Raw genomic sequence first — 25,325 nt, forward strand, 5'->3', positions numbered from 1 at the left:
CCAGAGCTGTATCTTCCATCAAGTGTAGCAAGTGTCCACGGAGGGGGAAGTCCAAGTGTAGCGAGCTGCTTGGATTGCCCCCCGCATTTGTTTCTAACCTTTGCTCTCCTCAGACCTCTCTCCTGTTGTATTGGTTTACTGGGGTGCACTGGCCTGTGGGCGGAGTTATGCCATAGCGTCTGCACGCTCGATGCTGTGACGCTGCCACCATGTTGCCATTTTGGCGCGTGGCTGTTTACACAGCACACAGCATGGTAACGCCACTGAGGCACAGCACCCAAACGGCTCAGCGCAGAAGGGGCATCATCATGGCGTGCCGCCACGCCTATAATGCCCCTTCCAGTGAGCTGCTTGGATGGCTTCTTTTTTCTCCCTCTAGGAAGCGGATCAGTGCTGCTGCGTGCGGTTGCTGCAGCACTGATCTGGGGCAAAAAGGGGCGGCTGCATGCTGCTCATCTGTACAGTTCCTTAGTGTAAGAAGTTGTTGCATGAGCCTTCATATGAAAGCCCATGCTACAACATCTTTCACACAGTCTTGAAGGTGCTGCAAGATCCCTCTGCATACTGATATTCTAGACTGACATAGCTATGGTCCAAAACACGCTGCAGAAATAATCCAGTTTGAGACCGCTTTAACTACCCTGGCTCAATGTTACAGAATTCTGGGAACTCTGGTTTTGTGAGACATCAAGCCTTCTATTTCTGAGAGCTCTGGTGTCACAACAAACTACAGTTCACACAATTCCCTAGCACTGATCCAGGGCAGTTAAAGCAGTCAAAACACTCAAAGCAGTGTGTCTTGGTTCTATGTTTCAGAGAAAGGAACTGACAAAACCACCTCTGAGTATTCCCTGTCTAAGAAAATCCTATGAAATTCATGGGGTTGCCATAGGTTGACAGGCAGCCTAAAGGTGAATACACACACGCACATGCACACACCTCGCTAGGGAGGTGGAGGCAACACACACAACCATTAGGTAGAGCTTTCCAGTTTGGCTTCTGTTGCCTTTTTCCAAAAATCACTCAGTCTAGTTTCTAAAATTATCTCTAGGCTCATCATGTCAAATCCACCTAATTTCTCTCTGTATTCTACCGATAAAAGAGCTGATGTGTTCTATGCAGGATGAGTATACAGCTGAATTTTATATTTTCAAATATGAAGGATCGATTTTCCTGCCTTTTTATACTCCCAGCATCTTTAGGGCTTATGCCAGTTACTACCTAAAACTACTGCGTCGCCTGATAAAGAATTATTTGAATGTCTGCAGACCCTTCTTTTTCATTCCATCTTAAAACTTGTACACATTTTGTACCTCTTTGACCTAATATAATTTAATTGTGATTTTACATTTTTTCTGGCCACCTTTGCTATTTATTTTTTGTGTGTGTGTGAAGGTTCACAATTGTTTAGCCTTGCATACTTTTGGTGCTCCTGCTTAATAGCATATCTCAAAAGTTTTAATTAAGTCATATATAAAACTTATTTTAACATACCTGTTATGTGGAATGAATCAATATTTTTCACTACTAGTCTATCTAATGGGATTGGCTGATCCAGCACTGTGCAAGAACTGCTTTCTTCAAGTAAAGACTGCAACTCAGGAGAAAAGAAATGGCAGGCAGGGATTAAACTCAGGTCAGGACCTCCAGATTTCTGAAAAAAAGATTTAAAAAAAACATTGTATTTTCTAAAAATACCCTACTTGTGTGTTTATACTGAATGTAATTGTGATATTTCATGCGTTAAACTTGGAAACTGGAGCTAGCAAAATATATTCATTTCCATCAAAACTGGCACACATTAAAATGTATTTTTCTGCCACTGTGCTCACTGAACAATTCAAGCTGTAATTGTTGTTAATAAATTTATTATTAGATTGCTGCGACATATTGGTGACCTACATTTGGTTACAAAATTTACAAGTATGAAACTACAATGTCTAGAGACCTAAAAGTTGGTTGTATGGTTTTTTTAAACTGTGTTTTCAAAATGATCGTGAGTCTCTGGGAAAATATGAAGAGCCGCCATCTGAACATGAGACCATGTGAATGTTGCTTATTTGGTTTTCTGCCTACATAATGTGCCCCCCCCATGGAAGCACTAGTAGTTACCACTGCCTCTCAGGTGGGAGATAATATCTCAGTTTTGCTTGTTTTGGAGACTGCATTCAAGCACTAAATGGGGAGGTCACATCCTCCTTTGTCCAAATGTCAGCAACTGGTTCCACTGTGAGGGGCAGAGCTATGTTTCTCTAAAGTCTTGCTATTTTAAACAGTTGTAAGCCACATTAGCCACAAAGAATGTACAATGAAATGGATAATCATAACAATGGAATAAGCAAAATAGTTAAAATGCTGAGTCAAGCCTTACACAAACACAGTTATGTAGAAAGATATCTTTTTATTGCAAAAGAGGCTGATATCACCTGAAAGAAATTACTGACTTTTAAGTATCTTTTAATTGTTGTGTTGTAGTTATTTTGCTTTCCTTGCACTCTGAGTAGGAAAAATCTAAGACACTGTCTCTAGAAATTTTGCATGCATTTTGCAAGTCTAGATGGACGCAGGCCATCTCTTTTTTTCCCCTGTTGACATGCCTGTTCTTTCCCTGAGCCCTGGAGCCCTTCCACACGATGCAGTTATAGAACTATGATTCCATTTTAATTGCCGTAACTCCATCCTAGGGAGTCCTGCAGTTTGTAGTTTGGTGAGATTGTAGAGCTCTCTGGCTGAAAATTCTAAACACAAATCCCACAGTTTCATAGCATGCAACCATGACTGTTAAAGTGGATTGATAGTGTAATTTTGTAGTGAACAGGTCCTTGATATTTTGAAAAAGGATTCATCAATACTGCCTTCTTCTTCCTGCCATGGACTGTTCCTTTCTGTTCTGCTGCCAGCCAGCTCCTTACAAGGGCTGCATCCACACTGCAGAAATAATCCAGTTTGACACCACTTTAACTGCCATAGCTCAATGCTATGGAATTCTAGTAAGTGTAGTTTGTTGTGGCAGCAGAGTTCTGCAGTTAAAGTGTCAAACTGGATTTTTTCTGTGTTGCAGATGCAGCTCAAGTTGTCACTGCTAGCCCATAGTGGATTGAGTGGCATTCTCCTTTTAAAATGTCTGCATACTGAGAGTGACAATGGCATGTAAATAATCTGTTAGGTTTTCCCTCTCTGCAAATGTTATCAGAACTTGCCATATATGATGTTGATTCTGCAATGGAGGAAGTATAACTGGTTTGTCCTCTTCATCCCTTTTTTAAAATTATGCGCAATTTGACTCTCAACAACTTAACTTAAATATAAGTATTTCAGTGTTTTCCATAAATACATCTATGTTCTACCTCCCCCCTCTTTTTTACCTTTTTCTGCCGGTTAGGTTTTGTAATCAACAGCAAATCATCAAATAGAAACAAGTAGACATCAGTAATTTTTAAATGTTCTGAGGAGAAAAACCAAAGAAAGCTAAATTGTAATGAGCTGATTTTTTTTAAAATAACAAATTGGGTATCCTCATTTTACCCATATATCCCCATATCTTCCTTTTAGATTTATCCGACGGAAACAATTTGGAACATTATTAAAAAGGGTTAAAGCACAATTGTCTGGTTTCAGAATTCTGGAAAGTTTGTTGAATAAAGCTTTGGGTTCTTGAGACTAAGGCTGCATTTCCATGCTGCAGAAATAACCCAGTTTGACATGACTTTATCTGCCATTGCTTAAAGCTGTGGAGTCCTAGGAACTGTAGTTTGTTGTGGCACCAGAGCTCTCAGACAGAAGGCTAAGTGTCTCACAAACTGCAATTCCCAGAATTCCATATCACTGAGCCACGGCAATTAAAGTGCTGTCAAACTGGATTATTTCTGCAGTACGGATGAAGCCTAAGTTACGAGGAAAATGTTTGCCTTCTGTTGATCTCTTCAACGTGTGCAGACCTGGTTAAGGCCATGTTCAGATTTTGTTAGACTAAACCCTAGGTGCATGGTGTTTCTTCTCAATAACACATTTTCTATATAAAATCAACAGCATCTATTTTGCTCAGTCCTATCGATTAAAAGAAAGTAAGAAGTCAACTGTTCTTGTATATCATCTTCCCCTCCCTATTATTAGAATGTCTGAGCTTTGTAACTTTGGCAGTTTACTATTTTGTAATGCAAAGCTGCCACAATAATCTGGAACACTGAAGAGTCATCACTGCCACTATTACTCAGATAACAGACAAATCATTTTGAGAGCAAAGGCAAACCCTATCTGAACAACTTTTGCCAAGAAAACCTCATGATAGTTTCACGTTAGAGTCACCTTATGTTGACTGTGACTTGAAGACACACAACAGCAACAAGTTTCAAGAGAGCTTCAATTCCTAACTGAGGTCCTCTTTTAATCTATTTGGTGAAACTGCAAATTGGGTGAGCAAGGATAGAGGCAATAGGCTCTATACCTTTTCCACCCTCTGGCTCAGGATGAGTATCTGTGTTGGGGAGCCTCTGTGGAAGAAGAGGTAGAACCTGAGAAAATTTGAGTTTTATGTTGCATGTGGATGTTGTGAAAACTGGACAATGAAGAAAACTGACAGGAAGAACATCGACTGATTTGAAATGTAGTGCTGGAGGAGAGTCCTATGGATACCCATGGAAGTCCCAAAATGATCAATAAATGGGTCCTAGAATAAATGAAGGCTCAACTCTTCCTTGAAGTAAAAAAATGACTAAACTGAGGCTGTTGCCTGTAATATAATGAGTGATTCATAGGAAAGGATTATAACGAATGATAAAGTGGAAAGCAGTAGAAAAAAAGGACAACTGCACTACGGATGGAGGGGTTCAACCGAGGAAGCTAGGGCCTGTTACAGACTGCCAAAATAAAGCTGCTTCGGGTCTCTTTGGAGGTATGCTATTCAAATGATGCATGGGTCCTAAGAGTCCGGAGGTCGCACCAAAGCCACACTCCATTCCTAAGCACTGGAGTGCAGCTTTGGTCCAGCTTCCGGATTCTTAGGATGCATGCATCATTTGAACAGCATACCTCCAAAGAGACCTGAAGCAGCTTTATTTTGGCAGTCTGTAACAGGCCTATGGTCCTGAATTTAAAACCTGAGCAAGGCAGCTGAGGATGGAGGCTCTAGGAAATCTCTCAGCCACAGAGTCCATACAGTACATTGCAGACAACTGGACAGTAAACAGCAATGGAGTTTTCATGAATGCAAAAGTCTTTTTCTTTTTCCAGAAGTTCACCATGAACAGAGGGGTACAGAAGGTGAAGAGTCAAAGTTAGCATTCTTGTCCTAGCCTTTCACCATCATCTGTACAATAAATGCTAAAACAACACTTGAATTGGACTAGAGACATGGATGATTCTAATCCAAACAGTTCTCTCAGAAGCACAAATAAGTTCAAGGTTATCAGGCATATTTTAGAACAAACACTAATCAAGATAATGTAATACTGACAAATGATTTATTTATGCTAATTTTATTTGGGTCTCTTTTATGTTTGTTTTAGTCTTCTGTTTATACCATGTCCACCAGTCCAATTTCAAGAGCAGTTTGTCAAAAAACAAAACAAAACAAAACAAAAAACCCAGATTTATTTATTTTAAAAAGCCAGCTGTTTTCAGTTTGACTGTTTTTAGACCATGCTCTCACATTGCATTTTATGTGTGAGAATAATTATTATTACAAATGAATATCATTAACACATTTTTCTAAACTCATGTTTAATGTTTTAAAAAAACTTGTTCATCAGAGCACCAAACTGGACTAGTTCTGGGAACACTAGCTTCTCTTTGTTTGTGAGTGTGTTCTGAGACATTGTCTCATATCAGGTTTTATTCCAGGTTTCCAGGCCCCCCCCCCCATCTTTAACAATATAGCTGCCATTTCTTAACATATAAAGCACGAGACCTAATTCTCACAGAACAGATGGCAACAAAAAGAGAATTCTTAGAATAACAGTTACAGAACAGTGACATGCAGAACTAGAGTTTGCATTAATGGTAAACCTATGTAGCATTTGAAAATGATGCTCAAATCATTCTTTAACCAAAATCTTTAATAAAAATGACATTTTTCTTCTTTTTGTTTTGTGCCTTCAAATTATGGTGATCCTAAGGTGAACCTATGACAGGATCTTCTTGGTATGATTTGTTCAGAGGAGGTTTGCTTATACTTTCCTCTAAGGCTGAGAGACTGTGACTTTGCCCAAGTTTACCCTGTGTGTTTCCATGGCTGAGCAGTGATTCAAATGTTAGTCACTAGAGTTGTAGTCCTATGTGCAAATCACTACACCATGCTGGTTGTTTTGTCTGTGTACCAGGGCTGAAAAGATACAGACATGGACACATATGCCTAAATTTGCAACTAAATCTTATGCAGTATAGGGAGAAAGCATTTTGATTCCAACGTGTAGAAAAATGACCACACTCAAGTCCTATCAGAAATCAACAAGACTTCAGTTAGACATACCTAACTGGTGTAACTGACTGCCTTGGAGCTTAAGGATGTAAACTGATGCCATGATTATGGATCATGGTTATGTATACTTTCTGATGTATTCAGTTGTCCTTTGAATTAAGTACAGAAAATATGAATTGTTCCTATTCATTCTGTAATTCACTTTGTCTACATTTATCTTATTTTCTCTCTAGATTCGAAGATGATTGTATCCAGTTTATTGCTTTTGTGTATCTGTTAAAGCTGAAACACGTTTACCTGAAAGGGTTAATCTCCCCTCATGAACAAGGGATCTCTTTGTAGGTGACAAGATGTTTTCACTGGGGTTGTCCCTTAGCAGGTTCTTGAAACCCTTCATAAAAGCGGGGAGGGAAAGAATAATAGAAGTTCAGTAAACTGAAAAGGGATTCAAAATGTTTAAAGTAAGGCTAAGAACTGGCAAGTTACTATTACCGAGAATGAATATAATGACATGTTGAAGCCATGCACAACCAAGCAGTGGTAGGATTATTTTCAGAGTCCCATAGCATCAGGCAATCACCATGGCCTGAATACAATTCAATTCTAATCCTAACTAGAATAGAGCCATAGAATAAGCAAAATTTATAAAAGTGTTGATTTACTATTAAGTAATTGGTTCAGCTGATCTGTTCTAGTGTGGACTATTAGTTAAACTTATGTCTTAACAGAACAATTGTGCATGCAAGGGAGAGAGACAGATAGGGACCTCACAGCCACCATGTCTTATAAAACACTCAGCCTGGAAGGGAAAAATATAAAATCCAAAAATGGCATAAGACACCAGGCATGCCCTTGAAAACATTTCTAAAGTTACCACTATAATATCTTATGCATACAAAGTTACCAGTACCTAGTTGCTAGTAGCAAACAAAGTTCTCAAAATGCCTGTTTCTTAAAATGCCCAATATATTTCAGAAAAGTATATAATACCTTCTTCAAGGGCAAATCGGAGTCCACAAGCTGTTAATCCGAAATGTTTGAAAAACATACTAGGGCCACATATTTCCCATCTCTTCACGAAGGGATGGTTTAAGAAGAGACCGCTGAAGCTGTATGCAATATGTATCAATACATAACTTACCTCAGGAACAAAAAATCTTTTGTCTTGATCCCAAAGTGAAGGCCAAAATATAATTTCCTGAAGCTGCTTAAATTTCTGGAAGTTGTCCAGCCATTTCACTTTCCCTTCTAAATCCCCTAAAAAGACACATTGCAGAATAAGAAGGTTGGATTACAGACAGTAGGATTTTTTCAAAGTGTTAGATTCTGAACACTTAATTATTATGAATACAAGCTGAGTCTCCCTTATCTGAAATGCTTGGGACCAGAAGTGTTTAGGATTCGAGAGGGTTTTTTGGATTTTGGAATATTTGCATATACACAAAGAGATAGCTTAGAGATGGGAACCAAATCTAAATATGAAATTTATTTATGTTTCATATGTATGTTATACACATAGCATGAAAGTAGTTTTATACATAATGTTTTAAATAAGTTTGTTCATGAAACAAAGTTTGTGTACACTGAATCATCAGAAAGCAAAACTATCTCACCCATCCAGGTGAACAATTTTGGGAATATTTCAGATTTTGGAATTCCGGATAAAGGAGACTCAACCTATATTACATTTGCAGCCACCATAAGGACAGTCCATTGCCTTTCATATTGATAAATTCTAACTTTAAAAAGGTGCATAAACTTTCCATCATGTAGATAAATCAGCCAGCAGATCAGCCAAGTATGTAAAGGAGAGGAGTAGTAGAAGAGATGTAAAAACAAAATGCAGAATTACAGATTAAAAAGCAAAATATGATTATGCTGCCATCTTCCCACCTCCAAAGTCTAGCCAAAGTTGACATTGCATGGTATTTTTGAATGAAGATCAACATTTAGGTTCATACTATACGTTATGCAGTTGTTAGAATGATCACTTCAAACCAAAAGAGTATGATAGTTTGCATAAAGTTACTTGTATATATGCATACACAGGTAGTAAAAGTATTCATGTTTATGTTCCAGAGTTAGCAATTTTTGCATTTTTTGGCAGTACAGTCTTCATTCACAAACATATTGAGCAATATGGGGGAAAAAATCCCAAAGGAAAGATGCAGAGTTGTGATCTTCTCTTACTCACGTATAGATTTTTCCACCTTTTCCTTCAATGAACCAATTATGGTTTTCTCTGCCGCCTCTGTATTTTTCCAGATGTTCTTCAAGAGAAGGGGGTAACGGGTCAGCTTGTGTAAAGGTGCAACTAGCAATTCTGATAGATGGAGCCGTTTGCACTGCTCATTCTGTTCACACCACTATGAATCCAATGAAAAGCCATGTCAGAACTAGTACTTAGGAGACATTATTACAACTGCCAGAATTTTTCAGTCAGCATGACCACTGGCTTGAGTCCAGACTATCTGAAGGCTTAGGTCCAGATTAGTTAAAAGATGTTTCTCTTTATAATATACCCTCCAACTTTTCATATATGGAAGTTGGGACGTGTGGCCAAGCGACATTGGTGTGTGGTCAAGGTGGCAAAAGTTATTAACGGCTGCATTCGCACTGGAGAAATAATCCATTTTTACACCACTTTAACTCTCCTGGCTCAATGCTATGGCATTCTGGAAACTGCAGTTTTGTGAGACATTTAGTCTTCTCTATCAGACACCTGGTACCACAACAAACTAAAATTCCCAGAATTCCATAGCATTGAGCCAGGGCAGTCAAAATGGATTATTTCTGGAGTACAGCCAATGAAAAAAATCAGACAAGCTAAGAGAGTCTGCAGCAGTTTGCTTACACCTGAGACTCCTCTCCCTCTCTTGCTGAGTTAATTGAGTGCCAAACTTTGGTATTTTGAACCCAGTTTGCAGCAACTGAAGTAAACTGGGGATGAAGTGAGGAAGTGGGAGGTGGGGAGAAACAGACATTTTAAAAGCAGCTGAGAAAGTGGAGCAATAAAGGATTAATCAGGTTTGTACCTGCCAAATTGGGACAGTAGAAGGGTATTCTATATGAGCCTGTGGGCTTTCTCATGGCACCACCATTTTGTCACATGTTTGGTGAGAACATGCGAGTGGCCCATCTCAGTGACTGCTCCCAGGTGTAGAATTTCCTCCTCTGGAAGAGTAGCCTGGGCTCCTCTCTATTCTCTTTTTCTCAATTCTCTCTATTTTCTTTACCCCTTGGGAGGTAACTACATTTTTCATTTAAGCATTTGACAATGAATTAGTTGTTCAGGAGATTTTTATAATTGTATATGTGTGCTGCATTTTTAATATTTAAAGTCATGTTTTCAAAATGATTTTGTACTGTTTTAAGTTATAGATTCTAACAGGATAGTTAAATTCATTGTTGAATTAAATTGTTTTTAACTTTTGTATCACCAGCTTTTTAGATGGTTTTGGTTCTAAACTTGTTGTAAGCTGCCTTTGGTCCAGTGCTGGGAAAAAGGTAGGATAGAAATCAAACAGCCCTGGGAACACCAAGCTGATATTACCAATACTATACATAGTTCCTGTATTCAGGGCTTGGAAAATTTAGTTTTTTAGATTACCATTCTCAGAATTCCCCAGGCAGCATGGCCACTGAGGTTCAAAATTATACTCCAAGAGTAGTCCTCCAAACTCTTTAAGTGATTTTGTAGTTGTAATCCAATATATAATGTTTCCAAGGGCTCTTTCACACTACAGAATTATGCTGGTATGTTTCTCTTCAAATGCCATGGAAATATCCTGTGAAATCCTGCAATCTGCAGTTTAGGGACAGATATTTTGCATTCTGAATCAGAGTTCTATTGCTTCACCAAACTACATATCCCAGGGTTCCATAGGATGTTGCCATAGCAGTTAAAGTGGAATCATAGTGCCATGCCTGTGTAGTGTGAAAGACCCACAAAAAGACACAAATTGTTGTATTGTGTCTTCAAGTTGTTTATAACATACAGTGACCCTAAAGTGAACCTATCATGATTTTTTCTTGACAAGATTTGTTTCGAGGGGGTTTGTTTGCCTTTGCCTTCCTCTGAGGCTGAGAGAGTGTGACCTACCCAAGGCCAGCCAGTGGATTACCATAGCTGAGCAGGGAATCAAGCCCTGGCCTTCATAGTCATCGTCCAACACTCAAACCACTACACAATGCTGGTTACCTATATCAACCGATAATTGTCTATTAATAGTAATATTACTGCTAATATAGCACTGCTACTATAATATCATGATCATAAATGCTGAATAAGGACAGTAACAAAGCCACAGGTTTACTTTCAAATAGGTCCCGAAGTCTTCTCTTTTCTTCAGTTTTTCCAAGTAAAAGATAGCAGAGGTATAATTCAGGCAGTACACTTGGTGGCTCTGACACAGGTTGCCTTGGAAGTACTGCAAGACAAAAATATGTCTCATTACACATCTAGAAGGCCCCAGTTCCCCATCAAATTCAGTGGATTTATGCCGTTAGTTGCTTTGTGCTACAGCTCATTCCTGCTGAAATCAATGAGGCTTAAAATGGTTTCATTTTGGCTTTATTATACTGTTTATTTACAAATAGACTTGATGCTCTCTTGGGAAATTTCTCTTTATCCCCTTGATGATGGTTTCAGGTCCTTCCCAGGTCTTTGTTAGTTGCACTGCATTCTAAAGCTCACTGACCCTTTTGTATAAGCAAGAATATATTTAATCCAAGAGAGATAGACATTCTTATTTTGGTTTGCACCACAATCAGTGTCTTAGGTGCTCTACAGATGGGCACAATGGGGTGCCGTTGTTACGTGCGAGGGGCAGCGCTTCCAGACGCCCCTCGCCCCTCGCATAGTGATGATGGCATCAAAATGGTGGCACCCTGTACAGATGCAATGGACGCTTAGCATCTGCATGTTGCGACACCATTGTGATGTCATGAGCTGCGGCATCACAATCGTGCCGCAAAAAAGAACCCGCTGGCAGGATACAGACCTCCCAAAAAGGGCGGTCTGCGCGTGCCTTGTTTTGCTCCGTGAGGAAGCCGCAGTGGACAAACTGCGTGGGTTCTTTTTGCGGAACCATAATGACGCTGCAGTGCGCCAATGGTGCACTCATGTCATTATGGCACCACGACCATCCATCACATCAAAATGGCAGTGCCCGTCTGTACAGGGCACCGCTATTTTGACGCCCTCATCACATACTGGGGTGAGGTATGTATGAGTGGTGTGCTCTTGGCCAACCCCTAGCATATGACGAGGGCGCATTATAGGCCCGTCTGGGTTGGGCCACTTTTTGTGGGTCCTTTTTGCTGCGCGAGGAAGCCACACGGTTTGTCCGCTGCAGCTTCCTTGCGCAGCAAAACAAGGCACGGGCAGAACACCCTTTTTGGGCGGTCTGTACCCCACCTCAGTTTGGAGCCTTAAAGAATGAGAATACAGTACTAAACCTCTTAGGGGCCATTCAGACTACAGAAAAAAACGGGTTTGAAATCAATTCTTCCACAAGAAGTTCATATTGGGCCCGATTCTGTCACAATCCATGTCAGGGCTTGCACAAGGAAATGCCCCTTACCCTGGGGTATCCAGATTCAGGCTAAAATCTGTCTTTTCTCAAAAGACTCGGGTTGTGCCAAATTTGAACTTGCCCTTGATCATGATCGGGGCAAATTAGGGAGGGATTAGGGTCAGGGGGTGGGCAAAGTTCAGAGCATTCCCTCCCATCATCAGAAGGGAGGGGGGAGGAGGAGGAAGAGGAAAGAGCCAAAAAAAGGGGAATCGCTGGATGCAAAGGGTAACAGGAGAAAGGGGGAAATTAGGGGTGACTTTGGGGCTGCAGAAGGTTGTCAGAGAGAGGTAGGGGTGGAGAAAGTGATGAAGGAGGAGGAGGAGGAGGAGGAGAAAGGGACTGTGGGAGGAAGGGAGCCATGGAGGGGATCCTAAAATGGAGCAGGAGGAGGAGGAGGATGAAGGAGCTGGGGGAAAGGGTCAGTGAGCATCCCTGAGGAAGAAGAGGGTCTGAAGGAAAGAGGAGGAGGAGGAGGATTTCCAGGGGGAATTGGGTTGTGGGGCTGCGCTGGGGCATGTAGGGAAATCAGGCTGCTTGTTCTACTTTCATTCCCTCTTGCGCCTGGATTATTGTCAGAGGGAGGTGGGTGGTGGTGAAGAAAGCTGAAAGGGAGGAGAGGGTCAGAAGGAAGGAGGATTGTCCAGGGAAGCAGGGCTGTGGGTCCAAGCTGGGGGATGTAGGGACATCAGCCTCTTTTGACAACTTATGCGCATTATTTTTTGGGAGCTTGCTTGTTCTACTTTCCTCTTGCTCTTGGATTATTATTATTATTATTTGTGTTATATGAGGATGCTACAGGAATGCCTGCACTGCATTTCCATTTTATTCCCAATTGATTCCATGGGTCTACTTTAGTTGGAACTGACAGGTCACACTCTCTCAGCCTCACTGGAAGGCAATGGCAAAGCTCCTCTAGCAGGAGGAAAAGGATCAAGTAAGGTCAGGTCAAAGGCAGGGCACGAATGGAGCCCACATCAGGCACCCCCCCTTTTCATATTTTTTAAAAATTATTTTTGACCAAATATGCGCATGGTTTTTTTCCTTGAAGCAGATAGAGCAGGGCTAGCAGCTTGTGCAAGGGGTTTCGCTGCTCGCTTCAAGCAAAGGGGAAATGTTGCGAATGCAAATGTTACAATCCTACAATGCGAATGTTACATTTTTTGCTTTTGTCAATTAGATAATGATACATGCTTTTGCTACTGAATTCAGAGGCAGCCCTAAATTGCTTTTAAAAGCAAAAAAAAAGAAAGAAAGAAAGAAAGAAAGAAAAAGGAATGCATGCCTTTACTGACATTTCTGAGGTGAGGAATTTATCATCATCATCATCATCATCATCATCATCATCATCATCATCATCATCACCACCACCACCACCACCACCACCACCACCATCATCATCATCATCATTATTTCATGTGTAAGAGGCATTCTGGGGGGCAAGGAGTGGGGGATGCATTAGCTTGCATGGGATTGAAAATGGGGACAGGGGCAGATCTGACCCAAATGCCCACATATACACGCAACACACAAAAAAGAGGTTTTAAAAAAATGACACTTGGGGCATTTTGTGCATGGCTCTTTAAAAAAAAGGAGGGGGGAGGACACCTCCGATGCCCCTGCAAAAACGTCACCATGATGATTGCTTGATTGACAGCAGGCACCTTCACAGCAGTCACAGAATGCATTCGATTTAAAATGCCCCTCTTTTTGTAGTGGGCACTTGCTAACAGAGAGATTCGCGGGAGAGGCATCCGAATTAGCCCAGTTCCTTCCAGATTTTTTATGCCAGTCTGAATGGGGCCCATGATAGTTGACCATGATGTCAGGAACAGTTCGAGTGGAGGAGAGGAGTGGAGAAGAGTTGTACCAATATGTGGACACATCTGACATGAAACCACATGATCTGCCAGGTTCCCTGCATCTAATGGATGAACAGTGTCCACCAACTACATCAACCAGGAGCTGAAATAGTACATTATGCACTAGCCCCCTATAAACCATTTGCAACAAGATGAGAATAAGAAACAGTTCTACTGGGACTTAAAAAAAGAAGAAACCTGATGCCTTGGCCAGTGTGAGCAAGCTTTGCTTTGGAAGTGGTATATATTTCAGTCTCTTTTTTCTCCTACTTAAAAATGCTCTGTTCGATTACAATCTTGAATAGTACTAGTTCACCTGGGAGTAAAACCCACTGGTCCCCATAGGGCTTATATCTATGTTGATTGCATTAGATGTAATTTATATGGAGAGTTTATATTGATAAGAGGTTATATGAAGCAGGAATCAGAGTACAGCTAGGTTTGGTGGTGGGGAATCTTGGGGGCTGTGTGTTACTCGCATTTGGAGGGTTTATGTTCTCCATCCTAGAGGCCACTGAGAACTGACACTGGGCCTACACCTAGGTCTGAGGTATAGGGTTGTGAGATGGGGTTCCTATAACAATCCTTAACAGATCGTGGAGCAAGCAGGATGAAGGTGCATATCCTCCATTAACCTCCAAACTCTGACTTTCATTTTCAGCCATCCCCTCCCAACATGGCTATTGCCTTGTTGGTGGTAGGTAGCTGGGGAGGAGGGGGCATAGAAGAATGCCTAGCTCTGTTGTTGCTTGACACACAGTACTGAAGGCATCATTGCTGTGTATCTGACAACAAGAAGAGAGTTGAGTGTATCTCCACCGGTGATGTAATAGCTGTGCAGGAAGGAGATAGGTGTGGTTGAAAGTTGGGGCTTGGAAGGTGGGCCGGTGGGGGGGGGGGGGAGAGAAATACTTCTCCTCCTTTATAGAGCTTTATTGTACCTCATCCTGCTTCAACATTTGTCAAGGATTATAGTTATAGGAATGCCATCCCAAGTCCAGTCTGGTAACCCTACCCAGCCAAGATCTGTGATGGAGCTCTCCTCCCTAAATTTAACAACATACATTGTTGCTGCTGTCTGGGCTTTTGAGATACCAATACACCTAGAACATTTATCTTGTAATGTGTGTCTTGGATTTTGCTTCCCCGCCTTCCTCAGCCCTGCCCATCCCTCACACAAAATACAGAGAGAAGAGGGGGGATCTTTCTAACAAAACCAGACAAAAATGCTTTCATTGCCTGCATATCTTCCTTGGAATTTGATTTCCAGTTTACCTTGATCATTTCAAGTAACCTTCCTAACAGATACTGTTATCTCCCTCTGTATTGTCTTCTAGTAAACAGCCAAGTAAGTTTAGTAAATTTAAGAACTAGGCAAGTAAAAACATGGCTCTTTTGGCCAGCTTTTGGAGTATGATTGAAATTGGAATCAAATTTGCATGTGAGTGGTTCACACATGGCTTAATAGGGACTATTTTAAACTGTCCTGTTTTAAATGGTTTAATGTGTTTTGTGCTTTTAAATTACTGTTATTGTTTTAAATTCAGATTTATTTTATTCTAAGATTTCATGAAATCACTGAATATAGAACAGGGTATAAATATTTTATTAAAATATTTTTAATAAATAAAATATTTTTACCTTATTGAGGACAGCAGTGAACTCTATGGATGGTGTGAGTTTGTTTAGGTGATTCTTTATAGCACTGAAGAAACTGGTCACAAAACTGAGGCTCACCTAATTAGAGATAGATATATGATTATTTAGCATAATTAAACATAATTATGACAAGTCAATAGGATACAATGTGGGACAAAACATTTAGGGCAGTGATGGAGAGCCTCTGTTATCTGTCTCAAGGGTAGTATTGCCTTTTCAGCAATTACTAATGGGAAAGTGGCCTGGATCAAAGTTAACTACAGTCGGGTACATATTGTTTTGTACACACACTCACACATTTTCATGCATAACACAAATAGCATGACAGATCTGCCACCAGTGTAGTACAGGTGCAATTCTATGTTGTATATGATTATACTGGTGTAATCACAGGTTAGGCATATCAGATCTCTCTCTCTTATTTTTTGAGGAAGTATTATTCTGAAGAAAAACATGCTATTGGTGCACAAACCTTGTTTTGCATGTGGGAAAACTGTTCTTGCACAAAAAGGTTTTCTGTGCAAAACCCCACATGTTTGTGTCCACAGAATAATTCCTCTGCAACACTGCAGGACGCCTGATTATGAGGAGAATACTGTGTGAAAATGTTCATCAAGAAGAAAACTACCATAATTATTCCTCTTGTGAGGATGAAATAGTTGAGGATTTATATGCTTAGTGCAGCCATGAGGGATTACTAGAAATCAGCTTGAAATGTTTTACAAAGTTTTCATTCTCCTTCCAGAATTGTAAAAGTACTTTTAGAAATTAAGTTGTCTGTCCCTACTATTCCTTGCAGTGTCAAACAAGTAATTTATTATCATTACTTGCTATGGTGCTCAGAAAGTGCTTTAGTGCAGTTCTTGTTCCACTTTCATTATTTTTGGGGGTGGTGGTGAAGGGGGAACTGTAGGTTTGATAAGAGAAAAAACAGAAAAAGAAATTCCTATCAAACTTCTCCCTTAAAAGGCAACTTTTAAAAGTAACTAGAAAATGTTAATACCAATAAATTGACATCTCTCTAGCTTGATAAGGGGAACTCAGTACAGGTACTTTATGATATTTGTAACTCTTTGCTTTTAAGCTCTGCTTCTTGTAAGGTGAAGATGATAAGGCACAGCCTAAGCATGTTTCAAGATAGAGAGGTTCCTGTACTGAGCACATGGCTGGAAATCATGCAGACCTCCAGATATTGTTGGATTGCAAGTCCCAACAACCCTAACCCCAGCCCCACCCAGAACAGCCAATAGTGTGGAATGCTGAGATTTACAGTAATAGAGTGGGCCCTTGTTATCCGCTGGGGTTTAGTTACAGGATCCCCCGTGGATAACAATATCTGTGGATGCTCAAGTCCCATTAAATATAATGGCATAGCAAAATGGTGTCCCTTATATAAAATGTAAAATCAAGGTTTGCTATCAGCAATTTATACATTTAAAAAATATTTTCAAACCATGGGTGCTTGAATCCATGGGAAAAAAATCCATCAATAAGGAGGGCTGACTGTACAACACCTGCAAGGATGCACTGGTCTAAAAGTCAGATTACATTATGCAACTAGTCCATCTTTTTCTCTTTTAAGGCACTTGCTACAGTAAAGAAAACGATGGAAGAAGTGGAATGATTACAAGGGGAGGATAGCAGCCTCTGTAAGATTCAGGCAGTAAATCAGCATAAACAGCATGATGAAAACCTCACCTGGAATTGCTGTGGGTTAGGGGTGGACAAGCTGTGGCCTGCCTGATGTTTTTGGACTGTGATTGTCAAGAGTGCCATGCCAGAATGGTGGGCAATGCTAACATTTGGAGGAACATATTGGCCTGTTTACACATATTGGATTTTTTAAGGACTGAAAATAGAACTAGCAAAGCTTAAACAAACAGAAAAAAAGTCTTCTGGAACATGTCCAGTACATACAGCTACATTACACTAAACTATGGTTATAACTAGAGGAAGTGGGTGTAGAAATGAGGGTGTTACCCCTAAATAAGCATTTTGCTCCCAGATTTGTTTCAATAGTCCCTTTGCAGCTAAAAGGTCACAGAAAACCAAGCATGAAAACACTTTCTGTGTCTCCCCTACTGAAGGGACTATTGAAATAAACAGGAACCAGACCAATGTGATCCTGTTACTACAGTTAGTTTAATTACATAATAATCATATTCATTCAGCAGCCTGAAAGATTACCTTGCAGATACAACCTAAAAAGTTGAAGTTAGTTTTTGTCACCTTATTTAACTCCTCCAAGTTTGCAAAAAGTAACCCAGAGTCTACATCAGGTAGGAACGACTTGCTTTGCAGGTTCTGCAAGGTATCCATAAATATCTTTGGGAAAAGACAGAAATATCCAGTTACTTATTTCTTCTCCAAAAACATGCAGTTGCCACAGGTTGCTTTGCTTCCAGAAAATATTCCTCCAAAGAAAACCAATCCTATCTCAGCTTTCTACATTTCAGCTATTTAATGTAGAGAGCAGGTATAAACTGGTTGTTCTATTGTTAATGGTTGTTCTATTGTTAAAGAATCAGGAGTCAGAAATTCTTGCCAAATAAACTTAAAATACACAGTCATCTACCAGTAAAACCAAATCTTTTCAGTCCACCCCTGCTCTAGAAAGCTCTATAGCTTTCATTTTAGTATATCTACCATACTTTTGCCTATTGCACTCAACAGTCATTCTCCCCCATCCCCACCTTACTACTGCTGTATAATTTTCCAAATCATCCAGCAAACAGACAGTCATAGTTTTATTTGTAGGAAAATATGTACATCTTGCATTGCTGACAAGCTGGGAAAAGCAATGTGTTTATTTCAGTAAAATGGCCACTTGATTAATTGGACCTGAGACTTGCTAATGACCTCTATCCTGCAGTCTTATACATACTGAGTAAGACTCCTTGGTCTTAATTAAATTAGTTGTCTCAAATAGAGGAGATCCACTGAATCAATGACATTTACCTAAGTATTGACTTACCATTTATTCTATTTACTTATTTATTTATATCCCAGCTTTCTCCCAGGATGGGTCCCAAGGAAGCTTCCATAACAACAAATTAAAAATGTTTACGAAAAGTTTTAAGACTAATTTAAAACCAAGTTTTAAAACCAAGTGTACCCTTTTAATGAATATATATTAGGGGTCTTGAAAATAATTTCCCTTGGAAGATTAACAAATAAGCTGTTGAAAATAGCCATTATCTTTATTGTACAAATAATTTATAATTGTACTTCACTCATATCTTTCTGGAAGACAATGCTGAGCATGAGAACATCATGGAATTCAGTGAAAGCTTTTTGTTTCTAAGAGAAGCTGTCTCAGGAAGGTAACAATACTGAAATTCAAACATACCATTTTGAGAACCAGTAGTTGATCAAGAAAGTATGTACATTCAGTTGTGAAAAGCTCCCATACTGCTTCTTTCTTCTTTACATCTAGTTGATCACCAGTGGCTCCTGGCTGAAGTTGATGCATTGCCATGATGTCTTGCCAAGTCTTACTCTGTCAATTGAAAAGACAAATATATAACTCTTTAAACATCATCCTATATGATGGCGGTCAGTGACTTCAAGGACACAGTGAATTCACTGTGTTTTATTCTAGACTTTAAAGAAACTATTCAAGGTGCTGTACCTAGTTTGGTGGATAGAGTTCAGCACTTTGGATAGCTCCATAAAGGTCTGGAATAACATTGAGAGTGGATTCACTACACTCATGGCATGGGATCCACAGGCTGTCACTGTAAAATTCTAGATAAAGCGTTGTTGGTCTTTAATTACTGAAACAATAATTGATGGCAAATTGTTGGTGTTGTCTTTGTTATGGTGTTAAAGCTCATACAGTATAATAATAGAATTATTAGTGTTCTATAAGGAAAAGAAACAAGAACAGAAGTTCTTGTATGAAGAATCTCAAAGGGTTGCTGCTCTACACTCCCCATCATCCCCCACTATTGGACAGGTTGGCAATGGCTGCTTGAACCTGGAGTCCAACACGTTTTGAAGAACATCACTGAGAAGAGAAATGAGAACAAGAGAAGAGAAAACAAAGACCAACATTTCTTTTCCAAGATCTATTGGTGTACAATATATAGTACTTCTATACCTTAATACTGTGAAATTCATAGTCATGGCACTGTGACATCCTAATGGTGAGAGTTGAAAGGTAGTTTTCCAGGTCTGATATATGTTTATGTTTGCCTTTGCTCTGTTTAAAGATAAAACATAGATGTTAATTTGTGAAATCTATAGTCACACATTTCACACTAGACATATGGAGAGAGAGTTAGATATTTTTATTTTATGGGTTTTGCAGGAGAAAGTCTGAGTGCCCAGATTGAATTTTAAAATTGTACTACATTCTGAATGTAACAGGGCATACTTCAGTTAAAGAAGCTTTGACAAGAAGCTCCATTTTACAAGGTAATTTATGAGGGCTGAGCCCACTAGCTGGAAGGATCCCCCCCCCCAAGAGTTGGCATTGGGAAGATGATGAAAGAAGGCTGGAGAAAGGCAGACTTTCAGTGTTGAGTTGCAGCTGTTTGCCAGGACAAAACAATGCAATAAAATTTGGCCTGGGAAAGAATAGGATTTTACACTAGGTGGTCCTGTTGTCCCTGTGACATACAATAGGCAAGGTAAACAACTGCCCCCAGAACACTTACTGAGCATGTGTGAAGATCAAAACAGAAAAGGGGAAAGGTTAGCCTGCCTCACTAGCTTACCCTGGCATCTTGATAAAATATAGATCTAGATATTTCACCACCAAAATGAAAATCACAAGCAAAGTGGAGGCTGCTGAAAGAAAAATAATCCTGGGATGCATTTTGAAAGAAGCTTTCAAGTGGTCTCTAGAATGCTCAATATTCAGTATAGAGTATTGTGAAATACTTACAGTTCCCTTTTTAGCAAATGGCCACCGCAGCTTTTTTGACTCTAATGTGTGGGATAGAAACAAGGACATTGTTAGGAAAAAGAAGAAGTAGGAAAGACACAGGCTTTTTACAAATGATTTCAGTGCTTCCAGATGAAAGTTTCCTATCCTTACCAATTAGAGAACACTATACAGGATTTTTGTCTTTCCTCTATTCCAACTGAGCTGAAATATTTTTCTTTTTAATAGATTTTTTCATTATTAAAAAAGAATGCATGAAGTCTTGGAAAAAACCTGGAACAGTTACAAATGGAAGGCTATGTTGGCTGGATCCCAAGGCTCATTCAAGGTAGGGCAAGTATCCATGCACAAAGGTGTACTTAGTGGGGGAGGGAAAAATGAGGGCATTGCCCACAAATGGCAATTTCTAGCATTGCAGAAAGTGAGACACAGAAATTTGTTGACACCTCCCCCCTTCCCCCCTCCCCCCACTTGCTGTATTTTTATTCCCTTAGTAACTGTACTTGCTTTTTTCCCTTTGGATGCTGAAACTGTATTTCTAAATGCTCAATTGAAGCTTTATGTTATTGCAGTGTGAGAAATTTGGGGGTTGAAGGAAAATTTCAGTGGGGCAAAATTTTTATTTGGAGGTGAAATGTCTGCAGCACTCCCTCCCCTGGTAATTACATCCCTGCAAAAACATTTGCACAACGGACACCTTGTCTGGAAGCACCTTTTGACTCCACCTCACTACACCTGAGAATGACAGTGCCATTTATATCAATAGCATGTCTGTGCAAGGAGACAATATGGTACCTAAAATTCTTGTCCTGGTAGAAAGAAACCTCCATCCTGGTTTATAATAAAAATAATGACTCGATGAGTTCATAGAAGGACAGTTTTCCATTCATTCCTTCTCTCCACAGTTCCCAGAAAGCCTTTCAAGAGAGTGAAGAGGCGTTCTTCTTCAGTCATTAGTGAGGAAATGTATGGTTGTGCACAATGCCATTGAGGAAGGACAAATGGAGACTTTTTTTCTTTTTAAACATAACCTAAGAAGAGCTTTGAAACATCAAACAATATATCTTATCCGAACCACAAGTGGATCTCTGGTTAGTTCTTTTTGTATGTTGCCTTGAAGCATTTTGTGCAGCCTTTTGAGGGGTCCTAAAGGAAGGATATTGGCTACTGGATAATGCAGTTGCCCACCCACTGAAGCAGGCCAGGCTCAACATATTTGGCTGTTGAGACAAAAGAAAAGAAGGAACTCTCCACTCTACATTTTTCTCATGCAGAAACAAACTGGAGTGTCTGTTAAATTTTACTTCAGCCCTGGCAATCAATAGAACACAGCTCTGGACTCCAGCCGAATGGAATGGTCAAAATATTCAAGACAAGTGGCCAATGTTTTCCCCAACTTGCCCTAAGTATCTGCCACTTGATTGCCTCACTCTGCCTAATAGTAGATTGTAAGCAAGTTATACACCACTGTAGCTGCAATGCAAAGAAAGAGCTGGCAATATATACAAACTTCACTAGCTATTGTTAGTTCAAAGCCCTTTCAGTGTTTTGCCCTCTCTGACCTGAACTTTGTAGAGATGCTGAGTGATACAGGAATTTTGCTGCACTGTCTGATATCAACAGGTCTCCTGGAAACATCTCAAATCCAGGCAAACTCACCACCACTGAGCTATGCCTGCGTTCTGTTGAGCTGTATGGACTGCAAGGAAAAGAGAAACAGAATGGACATTATTATTTCTAAGGAAGGACATTGAAGGCTCAGATGTTGGCTACTGCTAAAGTTCTTGGAAAACACAAGCCCTGAATCTGTTTTCCACTCCAAGATCCCAGCATTCATAACTAGAGCATTAAAATGTCCACTAAAATTAGACCATACTAAAGCCAGTGTACCAGTTTCCTCACCCCAGCATACCAACTCAGACTTTGCACATGACAACTGGGTTGTATATTTGAAAATGCACATATTTTATTTCCAACATGGATATCCCAACTTTCCCTCAGTGTTTCCCCCCTGTCCACATCATTCTCATAACTGCTTTGTAAAGTGACCTAGGCTGACAGACTCAAGGTCAGCTGATCTCTTTCATGACTCAGTGGGAACTTGAACCCACATCTGTAACACTACAAGCTGGTTCTGGAAATCACATAGCCCTTTGTGTCAGGTCCCTACTGACCTCTCAATGCATCAACGCTCTCTCATCCCCCTCACTCCATTTCTGGCCCCAAATTCAATTTTTGGTCACTCTCCACTTTTGTTTTAAAATGCTGTTTTGAAGGAGGCCCATCCTGAAACCAAAAGTCCCAAAGTCCTGGATGGCAACAGGGAGTGACATGACATCGCTTCTGATATCCAAAATATCCACCAACAGGATTCTGACCAATGTTTCTTCTTCTCCTTTTATTTTTTTAACTTAAGAAGAAAATTCAGATATATTGCAAATATCTGGGTTATGGAGCCCTGGTGGCACAGTGGTTAAATGCCTGTATTACAGTTACGCATTCACAAACCACAAGGTTGTGAGTTCAGTACCAGCCAGGGGCTCCATGTCAGCTCAACCTGGCATCCTTCTGTAGGTTGCTAAAAGAGTACCCAGCTTGTTGGGGGCAATTAGCTTATGCTTTGTAAACTGCATCGATAAGCAGTATAGAAATATACAGTACACCCTTGCCTTACACAGGGATCCATTCCAGACCCCGCTGTGTAAGGTAAGTTTCGCATGTGCTTGAGCCCCATTGAAACTAATGGGGCTTGTGCCCACAGCGCGGTGTGGTGTATGTGCTGCATGCATGTGTGCCATTTCCTCTTCATCGCATGGCTAAGCTGAAATCCGCGTATGACGTGGGCACACTGTACTTGCTATTATCAAGTCTGATTTATGTCTGCTGTGTGTATGAACACTAAATCAACCCATATTGCAAATTGGCAGTGAGTAATTGAAAGCCTGTGTCAATACTGCAGATATGAGATTGACAATAATACTTAGAATGTGGAAGAAGTAAACATGTACAGTGTTCAGTCAACCTTAGCAGTGAAGTAAAATTCCACACCCTCTGTCATAAGGGTGTGTCATATCCTTCTGTCATAAGATATGTTCAGGTGATGAAGAGATTGCTACTAAGTTCTAAAACTGTAAGAGTGTATCTGGCATATAATACTATAATACTATATAATATAAGATAATTTGCCCATATCTTTAGAAAGAATACATTCTGTTGATCACTGATCAAAATGTTTCAAAAATGTGTTCCACAAGTGGAATTAATGTGGTCAATGTCCTTTATAGTCCTGATTTCAATCTTGTACAGAATCACATATTGATTTCAGTGTGGGCATAACCATGCCTAACTATGTCCCAAGTTTTTATCTTTGTTGTTTGTTGCTATGTACCTTCAAGTCATTTCTGATTTATGGCAACCTAAGGCACAATATCTATTGTGAGGTATTCTTTGCAGAATTTGTTTAGAGGAGGTTTGTCCTTGCTTTCCCCCGAGGCTGAGAAAGTGTGTCTTGCCCAAGATCACCCAGTGGGTTTCCATGGCGGATTCAAAGATTCAAACTCTAGTCTCCCAGTATCCTAGCTCAACATTCTGACCGTCTTTACTTAGTAAAGAAGTTACAAAAATGAAAATAGCAGCAGCAGCAAGAACAGCAGCTATAGTAACAAAGGTTACTTTAACTTCACAAAGACATTTATGGGACCTCTCAGTGCAAATCCACATTCTGCTCTGCCTTTAACATCATAATCAACAACAACAATGCACACTTATATCCCAGTCTTCTTCTATGGAGCTCAGAGCAGCATACTTGATTCTTATCCTTCATCTTTCCTACAACAGCAACTTTGTCTAAAAGTTCAGGCTAGCAAATAGCAATGTTCCAAAAATCACCCAGTAATCTTTATGATAGAAATGGAATTTGAACCTTAAACATCTATTAGAGCAGGGGCGGATGAAGTGTGGCCTGTGGACTTCATGTGGCTCCCAAGGCTGTTTTTATAGCCCTCAGGGTTCCTCAAAGGTCAGTTTTTTGGGCACAACCTTTTTGCTCACAAATGCCCTTTGGGGGCAAGGGGACATTTTCACCATATTTTTGCCACCATGTGCCAATGTAGGCCCAGGACAGGCTTTTTTGAAAGAGGAAAGAAACAGAAAGTGACTTCCACTCACTTTCTGGTGTTAAAAACACATTTCCTGAGTTAAAATGATCTGGGTAAGGGTAAAAACATGGTAAAAATGCTCCCCCCCCAGGCATTTGGGGGGCATTTTTATTTTTTATTTAAGGGTGTATGGTGGGTGATTAGCTATCCAACTTCTCTTGGATGGAATTAATGCAGTCTTCCGCAGTTGCCCATACCTGTATTAGAGCCGTTGAAGGGTTCAAATCCCAGATTAATGAGGGAAATCTGTTTGACCTTGGGTGAGTCATGCTCTCCCAGCCTTAAGGGAAGGCAATGCCAAACCTTGTCTGAATAAATCTTGCTAAGAGACTCCTATAATAGAGGTTTCACAAGTTGAAGTGGACTTGAAGGCACATAACAAAAACTAAGTCTTACTCCAGTGTTTTAAGAACTACACCACATTGGTGTAAAGGAACTGTGATATTTTTCAACACACGTTATAACTAGTTAATAATAGGGTGTTGTAGTTGTTTAGTGTTTGTGAGACAGGAATAAATGAGGGGAGGCAGTGTTGTTGTCAGTCTATTGGTGGCTACTAAGTCTCATAGCTTAATTGTGAATCTCTGTTTTCAGACACAGTCTTGCACATTCTAATGGTCAAACTCATTATATGCACAGTCATAGTCTAACTATCCAAGGCTACATCTAACGAAGTAGGCTCAATCTATGAAAGCTCAAGCTACCAAATTTTATGGAGATTATCACAGTCAAAGTCCTTACACTAAAGTCATCCAAAATTTGGAC

General features: G+C 40.1%; 1 protein-coding gene across 1 annotated transcript in view; it reads right to left on the minus strand.

Annotated features, from left to right (window-relative positions):
- PLEKHG7 (pleckstrin homology and RhoGEF domain containing G7) overlaps positions 1-25,325 on the minus strand; it is a 29,972-nt gene that overhangs the window by 1,223 nt on the left and 3,424 nt on the right. The window contains exons 3-14 of the mRNA XM_042467965.1: positions 21,966-22,102; positions 20,404-20,444; positions 19,615-19,716; positions 18,862-19,011; positions 17,742-17,837; positions 15,495-15,590; positions 10,732-10,845; positions 8,610-8,781; positions 7,557-7,672; positions 6,713-6,806; positions 3,366-3,445; positions 1,495-1,654 (exon numbers count right to left, since the gene is read on the minus strand). Coding sequence (XP_042323899.1) covers positions 1,495-1,654; positions 3,366-3,445; positions 6,713-6,806; positions 7,557-7,672; positions 8,610-8,781; positions 10,732-10,845; positions 15,495-15,590; positions 17,742-17,837; positions 18,862-19,011; positions 19,615-19,716; positions 20,404-20,444; positions 21,966-22,102 — 1,358 coding nt within the window. The remainder of the gene's footprint in view (positions 1-1,494; positions 1,655-3,365; positions 3,446-6,712; positions 6,807-7,556; positions 7,673-8,609; positions 8,782-10,731; positions 10,846-15,494; positions 15,591-17,741; positions 17,838-18,861; positions 19,012-19,614; positions 19,717-20,403; positions 20,445-21,965; positions 22,103-25,325) is intronic.

Source organism: Sceloporus undulatus, chromosome 5, assembly GCF_019175285.1.
Source record: "Sceloporus undulatus isolate JIND9_A2432 ecotype Alabama chromosome 5, SceUnd_v1.1, whole genome shotgun sequence".
NCBI lineage: Eukaryota > Metazoa > Chordata > Lepidosauria > Squamata > Phrynosomatidae > Sceloporus > Sceloporus undulatus.